The 14,472-nt window shown below is 48.8% G+C and overlaps 1 protein-coding gene across 3 annotated transcripts in view; it reads right to left on the bottom strand.

Annotated features, from left to right (window-relative positions):
* Positions 1–14,472, bottom strand: part of MAST3 (microtubule associated serine/threonine kinase 3) — a 248,094-nt gene that overhangs the window by 41,177 nt on the left and 192,445 nt on the right. For all 3 annotated transcript variants that reach the window (XM_029614319.1, XM_029614321.1, XM_029614320.1), the window contains one exon: positions 3,176–3,288. In XM_029614319.1, the coding sequence (XP_029470179.1) occupies positions 3,176–3,288 (113 nt within the window). The remainder of the gene's footprint in view (positions 1–3,175; positions 3,289–14,472) is intronic.

The raw sequence follows: 14,472 nt of genomic DNA, 5'->3' as shown, positions 1-14,472 counted from the left end.
CACTTGCCCGCCGTGTCTGACAAATGGGAGGCCTGAGCATGCGATCCCTACACAATAGGTTGCTTCACCTTCGCTGGGTGCCCCTGCAAAAAGGTAAGAAGAACCTGGAAACATTCCACCCAGGAGAAGGAGGATGGATCTATACCTGAGCCCATAGGCCCAAACGTGCTTTCTCCAATTTCTCTCTCTTGGGAAAGCTTCTGCCCTCGAGAACAAGGGAGGAGAGCTGACCGTTGCCTTGCCTCCCACTCCACTCCCCTCCAGAGACACCATAGGCCAAGGGGACAGCCCAACATGGGCAAAAGCTGTAGTACTCAAATCGCTTTGAGCATCTAAACAGCATTGACACAAATGGAGAGAGTGAGGACTGAATTGCTATCAGATGTCAAGCCTCACAGATAGCAAGGTGCTTGGACCTGTTTGTTCCCAGTGCTTAGCTCTCCTGAACTTTGGCACTAGGCAGCCTCCTGTGCGGACACCAATGCCAGCTAGGCGAAGACGCACACCCATCCCGGACGCACACAAATACACGTTCAAGACTAGGTTGTGGTCGTACGCATACAAGTACATGCGCAAATACGAGCTTGTATAGGCTATGGTTGTATTCGCAAAAGTACCCACACAAATACACACACCAGGCTAGGTCACGGACTTACGCGCTCAAGTACCTACACAAGTATGTGCGCGTCCACCTCAAACCAAAGGGGATGGCCCCACCAGGACCTCACAACCCCCTGGGAGGATCCAGAAATTTTGTTTTTTAATCTTCTTTTTCTCTCTCTTCAGACTGCAGTTTTACACCATCTACCATCTGCTGGAGAGAGAAATACTGAGGGACTACAGATGGCAGGGTTGCCAGGTAATCATGGAAGAACAAGCACTATTTCCCAAAAAAACAAACCCAAAATACATGAGATTAAAATTACTTTTAATAGAAGGTATTTATACACAGAAAACACTTAAAAAATAATTTTGTGAGTGTAATGGAGGAAATACAGTGGCTTGCAATAGTATTTAACCCCATAAAATGTCCATCAGATTTTTGTGGATTACATGATATTACACAGATTATTCCAGACAGTATGCCCTAAAAGTACATTTTCAAACTCACAATTCATTATTCAGTAATGGCTTCTATCTAGTAACCCTCCCATGCAGGCCAGTTGTATGGTTGACTGGTGAACCACCACTCCAGTCTCAGCCACCAAACTCTGTAACTCCTTCAAAGTGAAAATTTAAAAAAAAAAAGTCCCCTCACACTCATTCCCCCCACCCAAGCACATCTGGCCTCCACACACGCACTCCCCCCCAAAGCACATCTGCCCCCCTCACATTCATTTCCCCTCCCCACCCCCTCCAAGCACATCTCTGGCCTCCTCAAACTCATTCCCCCTCCTAGCACACTCATTCCTCCTCCTCCAGGTGCCTCTTCTTTTTGATTGTTGCCAGTTAAGAGCTTCACTCCCTTCAGCATTCAAGCCTGCTGTACTGCATAAAATCTTCCTTGGTCACCAGACACTGTTGCTTGCCGTCAGTGCCTGCCTGCCCACATGCTCCTCTGACAATGGACAGGCCTCAACAGCAGCAGCCGCCAATCACAGGGACAGCTGGGCACAACTCCCACACACCAAGCCCAAAAATATGCGATTGACAGAAGAAAAAAAAACGCCCAATAATAAGCAACCCGCGAATTGGAAAAAAAAAAAAAAGCAAATCACTAGAAAAAAAAAAAGTCCAAACTCGCAGGAAATAAGCGAGGTTGGCAACACAGGCAGGTGGCACAATGAGTTATGTACAATGTCAGTGAAACTTTCTCTGTCTCCATCTGCTGGCAGGGAGGCAAAACCCAGGAATCTGGACTGAAAAGGAGCCTGGACTGATCTGGGTACGTACAGGGAATAAGAACTGCTGTGCAGCCTATCGCTCTTCTGTCTAATCTGTGTCATTAAGGTCCACAGCAAGAGCCAGAATGGCTGAGAGAGACTACACAGATCAGAGTTTCATGCCCCACAGCAAACCATAGACAACTTCAGCATTCTCTCCACCTGAGGACATGCGTTACATTACAGTGGTGAATACTAAATTTATTCCTGTTGACCCCCACAGCCAGTTAGGTTCTTTTTTTTTTTTTTTTTTTTAATTTATAATTTTATTGGAAATACAGCACATATACAAAATGTAACCAAGTAACAATACCATGGAAAAAACAACCAAGAGTATGACATATACAGAACAATTACGTTCCAAAACATTTGGTGAAGTATACTCATGTGCAGCCGAGAACAAACAAAGGCCAACATATGTACCGTCAAAACCATATCCCAATCCCCTTCCCCCCCCCCCCCCAATCCAGGTTACCACTTGAAACACATTGCTCTAAAAGATGTCTGTCTTGGTACCAATAAACCTTGCTAATATATAATCGATCCCTGTGTCCGTGTGTTATCTATGAACCCATACACCACCTGTCCAAAGTATAGAGAAGCTTGCGTGTGTATGTGTGTATATGCCCAAAAAGTCAATTAGCGAATTGTGCATCCCCTATGGAATAGGGTTCTGAGCCTTTAGCCATTGCATCAGCGGCCTCCAAATTATCTGAAAGGATTTCAGCTTGTCATGTTTGACAGCGGTAAGATGGGATAGGTGATACTGTCTGTGTAACCTATGAAGCACAACTGCCCTGGTCGGTGTGTCTGGTAGTTTCCAGGCAGCGGCCAGTTCAGTCCTGGCAGCTATGTATACTTGACTGAGAAATGTGTTGGTAGATTTCGGGTATTCGTCAGAAGGAACATGCAACAATACGTTTAAAACGCTCGGGACTCTAAAGCCCGGTACTACTGACGCTATCCACGCAAAAAGCTCGTCCCAAAAGGAGGTAACCTTCGGGCAGTGCCACCACACATGGATATAAGTAGCAATGTGTCCACAGCCTCGCCAACATAAATTAGAGATGGCAGGTATCATTCTATGCAGTTTATCGGGGGTCAAATGCCATCTAGCCAGTTAGGTTCTTCAGAAATCCATAGTGAGTAAACTGACATACAACGGAGACCAAAACATGCAACTTTATCTCATAGATATATATATATATCTTAATTGAGTATCCTAAAACCCCACTGGCTGTAGGGGCTCAAACTGGGCAGAACCACCGAATGAGAAAAAAATGCACCAATACCTTACTAAACCGGTGTGAGCAGGATGAAAACTGTCGGATCTCCACCGAGGATTCCTCATCGTTGGTTTCATCATCCTCCTCAGAACCCAAGTGGTGGTACCGCTCCGAGCGGGCTGCAAGCAAGGGAGAGGTTTTCACTAGACACCACCCTACCACAGTGACCAGCATAGGATGGCAAGAGGAAAGGGAGCTGGTGACCAGTGCAAGCCTGGCCTGCAAAGCAGATTCAGGCTAGTGAAATCTGGCTCATGTGAAAGAGGAACTCCATTATATTTTAAAGAATGCAAGAGTCCGTAACATGGGACCCTATTGGCTGAGTATTTTTTTTTTTGTTGTTGTTGTAGAATCAGTTTGAGACTATAACATAACATAACAGAACTTCATGCAAGATACCCACAAAGAAATCTATCACAGATTCAGACAAGTACCTGGGAACAAGAGAGATCACCTACAAGCATTTTATCCTTCAATCTGTCTAATTTTGTAACCAGTTCCAATTAAATGCCGGAAAATTCACCAGTCTTAGCAATGTTCCTCCCATCCCTAAAAGTAATACCTTTAAGAGCAATTCATGAAATATCATTCCCGCTTTGGAAGGTTTCCATGTTTTTCTTTTTCCAAGCTGAGGGCTGAAGGATTCTGGATTCTAACACCTGTGCCTGTCCCATTATATTGAATTTTCTTGTTTACCATCTCTGCCTCACCCAACTTTGTGCATTCCTCCTCTCCTTGTTACTGTGGGCAAGGAGTTTAATGGAGAAATTACTTACCTGATAATTTTGTTTTCTTTAGTGTAGACAGATGGACTCAGGACCAATGGGTATTGTGCTCTTCTGCTAACAGATGGGAGACGGAATCAGATTTCAAAGCTGACGTCACTCTAGATATACCCCTGCAGTAACCTCAGCTCTTCAGTATTCTCTTCGAAAAGCCATTGTGGAAATATCTTTGCTCAATTAACTTGATTAAACTTGATTGAACTGGTTCAACTGATTTCAAAACTGGAGACCACCAGTGCACTCAACCAATTAACGTCGACACTGGACAAACTATGGGTGTCTTGAACTAAGGGTAGGCAGCGGCTTACCCGAATTTGCTTAGTCTCGAGGTTTGCTTTCTGAGGTTCTCCTTCTCTGGGGCAGCAGTGGGCAGGATGCTGAGTCCATCTATCTACACTAAGGAAAATGAATTATCAGGTAAGTAATTTCTCCATTTCCTAGCATGTAGCCAGATGGACTCAGGACCAGTAGGATGTACAAAGGCTACTCCTGGACAGGGTGGGAGGCTGCCCGTGGCCCACTTAATATTGCCCTTGTGAAGGCTCCGTCTTCTCGGGCCTGAACATCCAGGCAGTAGAACCTGGAGGTGGTGGGTAAGGAGTACCACGTCGCCGCCCGACAGCAGCTTGGTTTCTGCCCAAGGGACTGGCTGGGCCCTCGTACAATGAGCCTTAACCTGTAGTGGTAAAGGCTTTCCTGCCTCTATGTAGGCTGCCTTGATTACTTCTTTGATCCAGCGGGCTATGGTCGCCTGCGAAGCCGCTTCTCCTTGCTTCTTCCTGCTGTCAAGAATGAACAAGCGATCCGTTTTGCGTACTGGTTCTGATCTTTCCAGGTATCGCACCAGGAGATTGCCAACATTTAGGTGGCGAAGAAGGCGTGAGTTTTCAGAGTCCTTTTGTTCATCCGGAGATGGCAGGGAGATGGTCTGATTCAATTGAAACTCGGTGACCACTATCGGTAGGAAGGAGGGGACGGTACACAGCTGTATGATTCATGTTACATCTCTTTTTCCTGTTAAAATTGTTGAATTCGCTAACTTGTTTACTGTATTGCTATTAGGCGAAATTGAAGTTAAATGTAAACCGGTATGATTTGTATCTCTACAAGAATGTCGGTACAGAAAAAAAATATAAATAAATAAATAAATAAATAAATAAATGATTCCAAGAGTGAATCTAAGGAATGGTTCCCGACAGGATAGTGCCTGTAGTTCGGAGATGCGACAAGCTGAACATATTGCCACCAGGAATACAGTCTTCAATGTTAAGAGGCGTAGTGACAGACCATGCGTTAAATTGAAAGAAGCCCCTGCTAGGAAGTCTAATACTAGATTGAGATTCCATAGAAGCACCGGCTATTTTAGGGGTGGCTGGAGTTATTTAACCCCTTTCAGGAAGTGGGACAAATCCGGATGAGTTGATAGTCAGATACCATCCACTTCGATACTGAAGCAGGACAGTGCGGCTACTTGGACCTTTAGGGAGTTGAGTGACAACCCCTTCTTCATACCTTCCTGTTGGAAGTCCAGAATCATGGGAATCTTGGCATCCACGGGAGTATCCCGCAGTCCTCACACCAGGCTTCCAATATTCTCCAGATCCGTACGTATGACAGGGATGTGGAGAACTTGCGCGCTCGGAGCAGGGTGTCAATCACGGCCTTCGAGTAACCGCGCTTCTTCAAGAGAGTCCTCTAGAGGGCCAGACTGTAACAGAGAATCGAGATGGATCTTCGTGAAGAATCGGGCCCTGCCGGAGCAGGTCCCTGTGTGGAGGTAGGCACAGAGAGTTCCCCGCAAGGAGTCTTTGCATGTCTGCGTACCATGGTCACCTTGGCCAATCCGGGGCCACTAGTAGAACTAGTCCCCTGTGATGCTCTATCTTGCGGATGACCTTGCCCAGTAGCGGCCATAGGGGGAAGGCATACAGTAAGTCTGGATGAGAGCGTCGTTCCCTTGGGAATGTGGCTCTCGTCTGTGGCTGAAGAACCTGGGTACTTGGGCACTGAGATGGGTGGCCAGTAGATCCATGGCTGGGAGGCCCCAGAGATTTACTATCAGTTGGAAGGCTGTGGTTGACAGCGTCCATTCCCTCGGGTCCAGGCTCTCTCTGCTGAGGAAGTCTGCTGAGATGTTGTCTTTTCCTGCGATGTGGGAGGCCAAGATCCCTTGTAGGTTTATCTCTGCCCATGTCATGAGAGGGTCTATCTCCAGAGACACCTGCTGGCTCCTGGTTCCTCCTTGGTGGTTGATGTAAGCAATTGCTGTTGCGTTGTCAGACATTACTCGAACTGCTTTGCCTCAGAGTCTGTGGCTGAATCGCAGGCATGCTAGTCTGACTGCTCGAGCTTCCAGGCGGTTTATGTTCCATTCCGCCTCTTCCTTGTTCCATTGTCCCTGGGCAGTCAGTTCCTAACAGTGGGCTCCCCACCCTCGCAAGCTCGCATCCGTGGTGAGCAAAGTCCAGTTTGGTGGGGATAGGCTTACTCCTCTGCTTAGCTGGTCTTCCTGTAGCCACCACTGGAGCTGAGAACATACCTCTGCTGGTAGTTGGAGGCGAATTGAATAGTCCTGGGACAGTGGGTTCCATCATGACAATAGGGAGCATTGGAGCAGTCGCATGTGGGCCCTTGCCCACGGGACGACCTCCAGGGTTGATGCCATGAGGCAGAGGACTTGAAGATAGTCTCATACCTTGGGGCGTGCATTGGTTATCAATCGTCGTAATTGTTCCATCAGTTTCCTTCTCCTCGGGGGAGGGAGAAAGACTGTTCTGTTTGGTGTCGAAACCAGCCCCCAGGTACTCTATAGATTGAGAGGGCTGCAGACTGCTCTTGCCTGTGATCATGACCCAACTGAGTTCCTGCAGTAGGCTCTTGACTCTGCTGGTCACCTGCCGGCTCTCTTCTGAAGACTTTGCCCTGATCAGCCAGTCATCCAGCTAAGGGTGTACCAAGATCCCTTCCTTCCTCAGTGTTGCCGCCACAACCACCATAATTTTGGAGAATGTTCTGGGGGCGGTTGATAGGTCGAAAGGTAGCGCTCGGAACTGGTAATGGTGACCCAGTATCGCAAAGCGTAGAAAACGCTGGTGATTTAGATGGACGGGAATGTGAAGGTAGGCTTCGGAGATTTCCAGGGAGGTTAGAAACTCTCTTGGTTGTATTGCCATTATGATGGAACGAAGGGTCTCCATGCGGAAGTGTAGTATCCGCAGATGACGGTTGACGTTCTTGAGATCCAAGATGGGTCGGAATGATCCTTCCTTCTTGGGAACGATAAAATAGATGGAATAGCACCCCATATTTTGTTGGGGCATGGGAACCGGAGTTATTGCCTTCAGACTGAGTAGTCTTGTCAGGGTGGCTTCCACTGCCAGTCTCTTGGTGTGGGAGTGGCAACATAAATTTGTCTCAAGGGATGCTGCGGAACTCCAGAGAGTAGCCTTCTCAAATGATGTTTAGTACCCAATTGTCTGACGTGATCTCGACCCATCTTTGGTAGAAGAGGGCAAGTTGACCCCCTATTTCCTCTTCCTGTGGATGGGTCGGCCCATTCTCATTGTGGAGCACGGCTGGAGCCTGCACCTCTCTTGGTCTGTCAGTTCTGAAAGGGCTGGGACTTTCTGGAGGGACGAGGTGCCTGGAACTGCGAGTTCCTGTAGGGTCTAAAGCGAGCCTCTGCCCTTGGTTCTTCTGGGAGAGGGACGCTGAGATCTTTTATTCCTATCTTCCGGTAGCTGAGGCACTGGGGATTCGCCCCATTTGCTGGCTAACTTCTCCAATTCGTTTCCGAACAATGCCCTTTAAAGGGCATTCTTGTGAGATTCGCTTTAGATGTCGCGTCAGCAGACCAATTCCGTAGCCATAGTTGTCCTCCTTTAAAGTTGGCCTCCGGGGCATCCCACTCCAGGTCAATCAGTTCCTGGATGGCTTCCATCATTGGGAAGTAGCCTGAGGCTTTATGAAGGGACACCAGGATGGGGTTCTTCTTTGGTTCCGCCATACGGTCCACGCCAGGAATACCCAGTGTCTTCAGAGTCTGGGAAACAAGAGCTGGTAATTCGTCCTTGTGGAAGAAGTGAAGCATGGTTCGGTATGGTTCCATTCCTGGAGGGATTTCTCCTTCTTCCAGGGAGTCGCCATCATCATCTGAGGTGTCTGGGTCCCTGTCAGGGAAATTCTTGGTTAGGCGAGGCATCTCTCAAGGCATCCGAGCAGGGCCGGGAGGATCTTGTGCTTCTGGAAGGGGTTGAGCCCGGGGCACAGCCGGGGCTGATTGCGCCTGAACGAAGGCTTGTAGCCCTTGGAAAAATTCTAACCAGGAAAAGGTCCCTGGGACCATGTTAATCCCAGGGGGAGTCGGCGTAGGAGCCCTTGAGGTGCCCTCTTGTAGAGAAGCCTGTAGTAGTTCCGGACCCATCCCCAGACAGTGAGGGACCAGGCTTTGGTTCCCCTGGGTTTCCTCGCAATGCTGGCACAGGCAGGACTCCAGTTCAGGCTGCATGGCTCTTATGTGGCAGGCTGTGCAAAGAGAGTGCCTTCTGGCCTTCTTGGGTGCCAGTGCCATTTCCTCTAGCTTCAATGCGCGCGTGCAGCTATAAACATGGCTGTGCGTGTGGTTATGCACGCCGCTGTGCATGCAGTTGTGCACGTCTGTATTGGATGCACACAAGTTAGGCGCATCGGCTGCCCGGCCTGCCCCGCGGGTACCGCCGGTCAAGAAGGGAAGATGGCACCCCCGAGGGTCTTCACGTGGACTCCTGCACTGGATCGGAGCCTAGCCCAACCAGGGCTGCTCAACCCGATCAGTGCTCCCTTTTACCTCGCCGGGAAGGAAATCGAATCGGTACGGCAATCCGAGCCTCGGAGACCGGAGACCTGAATTTAAAGTTTTCTGCTTACCTGGTCTTGGCGCTTACAGATAGAGTGCCGGGACGGTCTCCAGCTGCGGGTGGAGAGGGCTTTACCTTCACTTCCGTGCACCCGCTGCCTTTCAGCCACTCTGGGAGCTAAGTCCACGCCGGGAACCGGCTACCGGACCAAGGCTCACCTCTGAGGGATATCTGAAATCACCTCAGGAATTCTCAATTGGGGGAGGGACATTTAGGTTTCACCGCAGGAGAGCGGGGCTTGATCTTCTTTAAGGTAAATTTTTCTTTTTCTTTCTTCTTTGTTGTATTTGTTAACACTATTCTAGTGTGTGGGATAGTGTCCGCATCTGCTAGGAGACGGAGAGATACTGAAGAGCTGAGGTTACTGCAGGGGTATATCTAGAGTGACGTCAGCTTTGAAATCTGACTCAGTCTCCCATCTGCTAGCGGAAGAGCACATAACCCACTGGTCCTAAATCCATCTGGCTACACTCTAGGAAATCTCACATTGCTTCAGGTACCCACTTAAGATTGTTAGCTCTTTGGGGCATGGATTTATTGTACCTTTATATCTAATAATGCTGTAAGCCACCTTGAGCTTCATTTGGAAAGGCAGGCTGAAAATCTAACTTATTGTAGGAATGAATGTGTGCGGTATGTATGTTAGGAATAAGGATTTCATTTCCTGTTTTCTTTATCTCTTTTTCATTTTTTTTTTCTTGGATTTGTAACCTTTTATGGCTAATGTTTTTTGCTGTGTTTTCGAGAATGATTGATTTAATGGGTTTGTATTGATAACTTTTTTTTTTTTTTTTTTTTTTTAACTTTTCTTCTGTTTTTGAGATAAAAATGTTAAAATTTGGAACCCCTCTACCCCCCCAAAAAAATACCCCTCATCCTCTTCTCCCACACAAATGATTTCTATCGTTCCCCCTATTCATCTCACTGGGGCATGGTATGTGATGCAAACAACTTTCATTCCTTCTACAACTATTTACCTCTGTTTTATTAATTATATATTTTATTTACCAGGTGTTGTAAACCCAAAGTATTATATCCACAAAACTCTGATTTCATTTTATTTGCACCAGCGATGTTTCATCAATGTTTTAATTAAAACCAGCCTTCAAGTTTTCAGGTCTTAAGTAAAACACTGATAAAACATCACTGGTGCATATAAAATGAAATCAGTGTTTCATGGTTAAAGCAGAGTTGCTTACCTGTAACAGGTGTTCTCCAAGGACTGCAGAACATCAATCTTCACACACGGGAAGTCTGGACTGATCCGTGGTACTACAGGAATGACAATTATCAGGTAAGAAACTAAATTTTCCTTTCCCTCTACGTACCCGAATCAGTCCAGACTCCTGGGATATACCAGGGCTTTCTTACCTGGGATGGGATCTGGAGAGGCCCGCTCCAAGCACTGCTTCTCCAAAACCTCCTTCACCCGGTGCCTGAACATCCAGTCTGTAGCGTCTGGCAAAGGTATGCTAAGACTTCCAAGTCGTTGCCCTGCAGATCTCCTGCGGTGAGACCATTTGACACTCCGCCCAAGAAGCTGCCTGTAAACGGGTAGAATGAGCCCGAAGACCAAACAGTACAGGCTTACCACGCAGCAAATATGCCGAGCCTATGGCCTTTTTCAACCAGCGCGAAATCGTAGCTTTAGATGCCATACTGGAGAAATTACTTACCTGATAATTTCGTTTTCCTTAGTGTAGACAGATGGGCTTAGGACCAATGGGTATAGTGTACTCCTGATAGCAGTTGGAGATGGATCAGATTTCAATCTGACATCAGCCCTAGTACATATACCCCTGCAGGAAGTGCAGCTCTTCAGTATTCTCCTCGAAAAGCATTGTGGATATATGTTTGACTGAATAATTTGAATAACTTGATTAATTTTATAACTTGGATAATGTGATTAACTTTATAACCTGGCTAACTTAATAAATTTGAACCGGTTGAATTGGTTATAGCTGGAGACCGCCAGTGCCCTCAACCGAGAAATGTCGACACCTGGTAGGATGGGTGTCTTAGCTGAAGGAAAGCATGGCTTACCCGTGAATCCCCCGAGAATTCCATGAGTAACGGCAGCCGTGGGTGGGATGCTGAGTCCATCTGTCTACACTAAGGAAAACGAAATTATCAGGTAAGTAATTTCTCCATTTCCTAGCGTGTAGCAGATGGACTTAGGACCAATGGGATGTATAAAAGCTACTCCCGAACCGGGTGGGAGGCTGCCCGTGACCCACTTAGTACTGCCCTTGCAAATGCTGTGTCCTCCCGAGCCTGAACATCCAGGTGGTAAAACCTGGAGAAGGTGTGGATGGAGGACCATGTCGCCGCCCTGCAGATCTTGGCAGGTGACAGCATCTTGGTTTCCTCCAGGACACTGCCTGGGCTCTAGTAGAATGGGTCTTGACTTGTAAAGGCGGTGGCTTGCCTGCTTCTACATAGGCCACCTTGATGACTTCTTTGATCCAGCGGGCTATGGTTGCTCGCGAGGCTGCTTCCCTTTGCTTCTTCCCGCTGTGAAGGACAAATAGCTGGTCCGTCTTTCGTACGAATTCCGACCTTTCCAGGTATCGGATTAGGAGTCTGCCGACGTTGAGATGGCGTAGACTTCGAGACTCTTCCAAATTCTTATGTTCATCTGGCAATGGCTTGGTGAGATGGCTTGGTTGAGATGGAAGTGAGACACCACTTTGGGGAGGAACGACGGAATTGTGCATAACTGGATAGTTCCCGGGGTGAGTCTGAGGAACGGCTCCCGGCAGGTCAGTGCTTATAGCTTGGATATACGACGGGCCGAACAGACTGCCAGCAGGAAGGCTGTCTTCAATGTTAATAATCGGAGAGACAGGCCATGAAGAGGTCTGAAGGAGGTTCCTGCTAGGAAATCTAGGACCAAGTTGAGGTTCCAAAGAGGCACCGGCCACTTTAGGGGTGGTCGGATCCGCTTGACCCCTTTCAGAAAGTGTGAGACATCCGGGTGAGAGGCTATGCTGCCGCTCTCGCTCTTGGTTCCGTAGCATGACAATGCGGCCACCTGTACCTTGATAGAGTTGAGAGACAATCCCTTCTGTAGGCTGTTCTGCAGGAATTCCAAAATCGCAGGAATTTTGACTGAGTGTGGTATGATGCCGCGGTCCTCGCACCAGGCTTTGAATACTCTCCAAATCCTTATGTATGTTAGGGATGTGGAGAACTTGCGTGCTCAGAGTAGGGTGTCAATTACTGCCCCCAAGTATCCGCTCTTCCTCAGGCGAGTCCTCTCAATGGCCAGACCGTAAGAGAATCGAGCTGGATCCTCATGGAGGATCGGTCCCTGTTGGAGCAGGTCTCTGTGTGAAGGTAGTGGAAGGAGGCTCCCTGTCAGCAGTCTTCGCATGTCTGCGTACCACGGTCTTCTTGGCCAGTCCGGGGCCACTAGAAGTACTGGTCCCCTGTGGTGGTCTATCTTGTGGATGGATTGCGCACAATAGGGGCCACGGCAGGAAGGCATATAACAGAGTCTCCTGTGGCCAGGTCTGTACCAGGGTATCTATTCCCTGGGACTGGGGTTCCCACCTGCGGCTGCAGAAACTGGGCACTTGAGCGTTGGACCGGTTTGCCAGGAGGTCTATGGATGGTGTTCCCCAACGGTTTACTATCAATTGGAATGCTGTGGTCGACAGCCTCCATTCTCCTGGGTCTAGACTTTCTCTGCTGAGGTAATCCACAACGATGTTGTCTTTCCCGGTGATGTGGACGACCGAGATCTCTTGAAGATTCACTTCCGCCCATGACATTAGCGGGTCTATTTCCAGAGACACCTGTTGGCGTCTGGTTCCTCCCTGACGGTTGATGTAGGCCACTGTTGTGGCGTTGTCCGACATTACTCTGACCGCTTTGTCGCGTTGTCAGACATTACTCTGACCGCTTTGTCGCGGAGTCTGTGACCAAACCATAGGCAGGCTAGTCTGACTGCTCGGGCTTCTAGGCTTCTTTGTTCCATTGCCCTTGGGCGGTTAGCCCCTGGCAGTGTGCTCCCCACCCTCGAAGGCTGGCATCCATGGTGAGCAGGATCCAGGTTGGTGAGGATAGTCTCGTTCCCTGGCTCAGATGGCCTTCTTGTAGCCACCATTGTAGTTGGGCCTGAACTCTGTCCGGGAGCTGAAGATGTACGGTGTAGTTCTGGGACAGTGGATTCCATAGTTATAGTAGTGAGCGTTGTAGGGGTCTCATGTGAGCTCGTGCCCATGGCACTACTTCCAGTGTGGATGCCATGAGGCCGAGGAGTTGTAGGGGCGAAGTTCGCTCAACAGGGTTCGTAACTGGGTCATCAGTTTTGATCTCCTTGTCTGTGTCAGGATGACCTTGTCTTGTTTGGTGTCGAACCGGACTCCCAAGTATTCTAGAGATTGGGAGGGCTGCAGGCAGCTCTTGTTTGTGTTGATCACCCACCCGAGGCTCTCCAGTAGAGTTTTGACTCTGTTGGTTGCCTGGTGGCTTTCCTCTGGGGATTTTGCCCTGATCAGCCAATTGTTTAGATAAGGGTGCATGCAGATTCCTTCCTTCCTCAGTGTTGCTGCCACCACCACTATGATCTTGGTGAACGTTCGGGGTGCAGTGGCTAACCCGAATGGTAATGCCTGGAACTGGTAGTGACGGACCAGGATCGAGAAGTGTAGAAAACGCTGATGCTCTTCATGGATCGGAATGTGTAGGTAGGCTTCCAACAGGTCCAGGGATGTAAGGAACTCTCCCGGTTGTATTGCCCTTATTACCGAGCGTAGGGTTTCCATGCGGAAGCGAGGAATCTTCAGGTGACGGTTGACCGCCTTGAGGTCCAGGATGGGTCTGAACGTTCCTTCTTTCTTGGGGACAATAAAATAGATGGAATAATGTCCAGTATTTATTTGTTGTGGAGGCACCAGTGTTATAGCCTCTAAGGCTAGCAATCTGGTCAGTGTAGCTTCCACTGCCATCCTCTTGGAAAGGTCGTGGCAGAGGGATTCCACAAACTTGTCCGGTGGAAATCCAGGTAATATCCCTCTCGAATGATGGATAGGACCCACTTGTCCGAAGTTATCTCGACCCATCTTTGGTAGAATAGGGCAAGTCTGCCCCCTATGGCTTCTTCCTTTGGACTGGTCGGCTGATTTTCATTGTGGGGTGCGGCTGGGGCCTGGGCCCGAGCTGGCTCCCCTTTTGTTGTGCTTGTTCCGAAAGGACTGGCTTCGCTCTGCGGGGCGGGCCATTTGATATGTGCTTCTATATGGGTTGAATTGCTGTGATCCTCTGCCCCTGGAGGTTCGGGGGAAGGATCGCTGGTTTCTCTTATTCCTGTCCTCCGGTAGCCGCGGCAGTGGGGACTCGCCCCATTTGTTGGCTAATTTCTCTAGTTCGCTTCTGAACAGGAGTGTTCCCTTGAAAGGCATCCTTGTGAGTCTCGTTTTGGAGGATGCGTCAGCCGACCAGTTTCAGAGCCAGAGTTGTCTTCTGGCTGCCACGGCGGATGACACTCCTCTAGCTGCGGTGTGCACCAGATCAGAAGCGGTGTCCGTGAGGAATGATACTGCTGGTTCCAGGGCCTCCCCAGGAGTGTTGTTCCTGGTCTGTGATAAGCAGGCGCGAGTCACCATGGCACAGCAGG

This window comes from Rhinatrema bivittatum, chromosome 8, assembly GCF_901001135.1.
Source record: "Rhinatrema bivittatum chromosome 8, aRhiBiv1.1, whole genome shotgun sequence".
In the NCBI taxonomy this organism is placed as follows: domain Eukaryota; kingdom Metazoa; phylum Chordata; class Amphibia; order Gymnophiona; family Rhinatrematidae; genus Rhinatrema; species Rhinatrema bivittatum.
The sequence above is the reverse complement of the archived record's forward strand: the minus strand, read 5'-3'. Positions and strand labels throughout refer to the sequence as shown.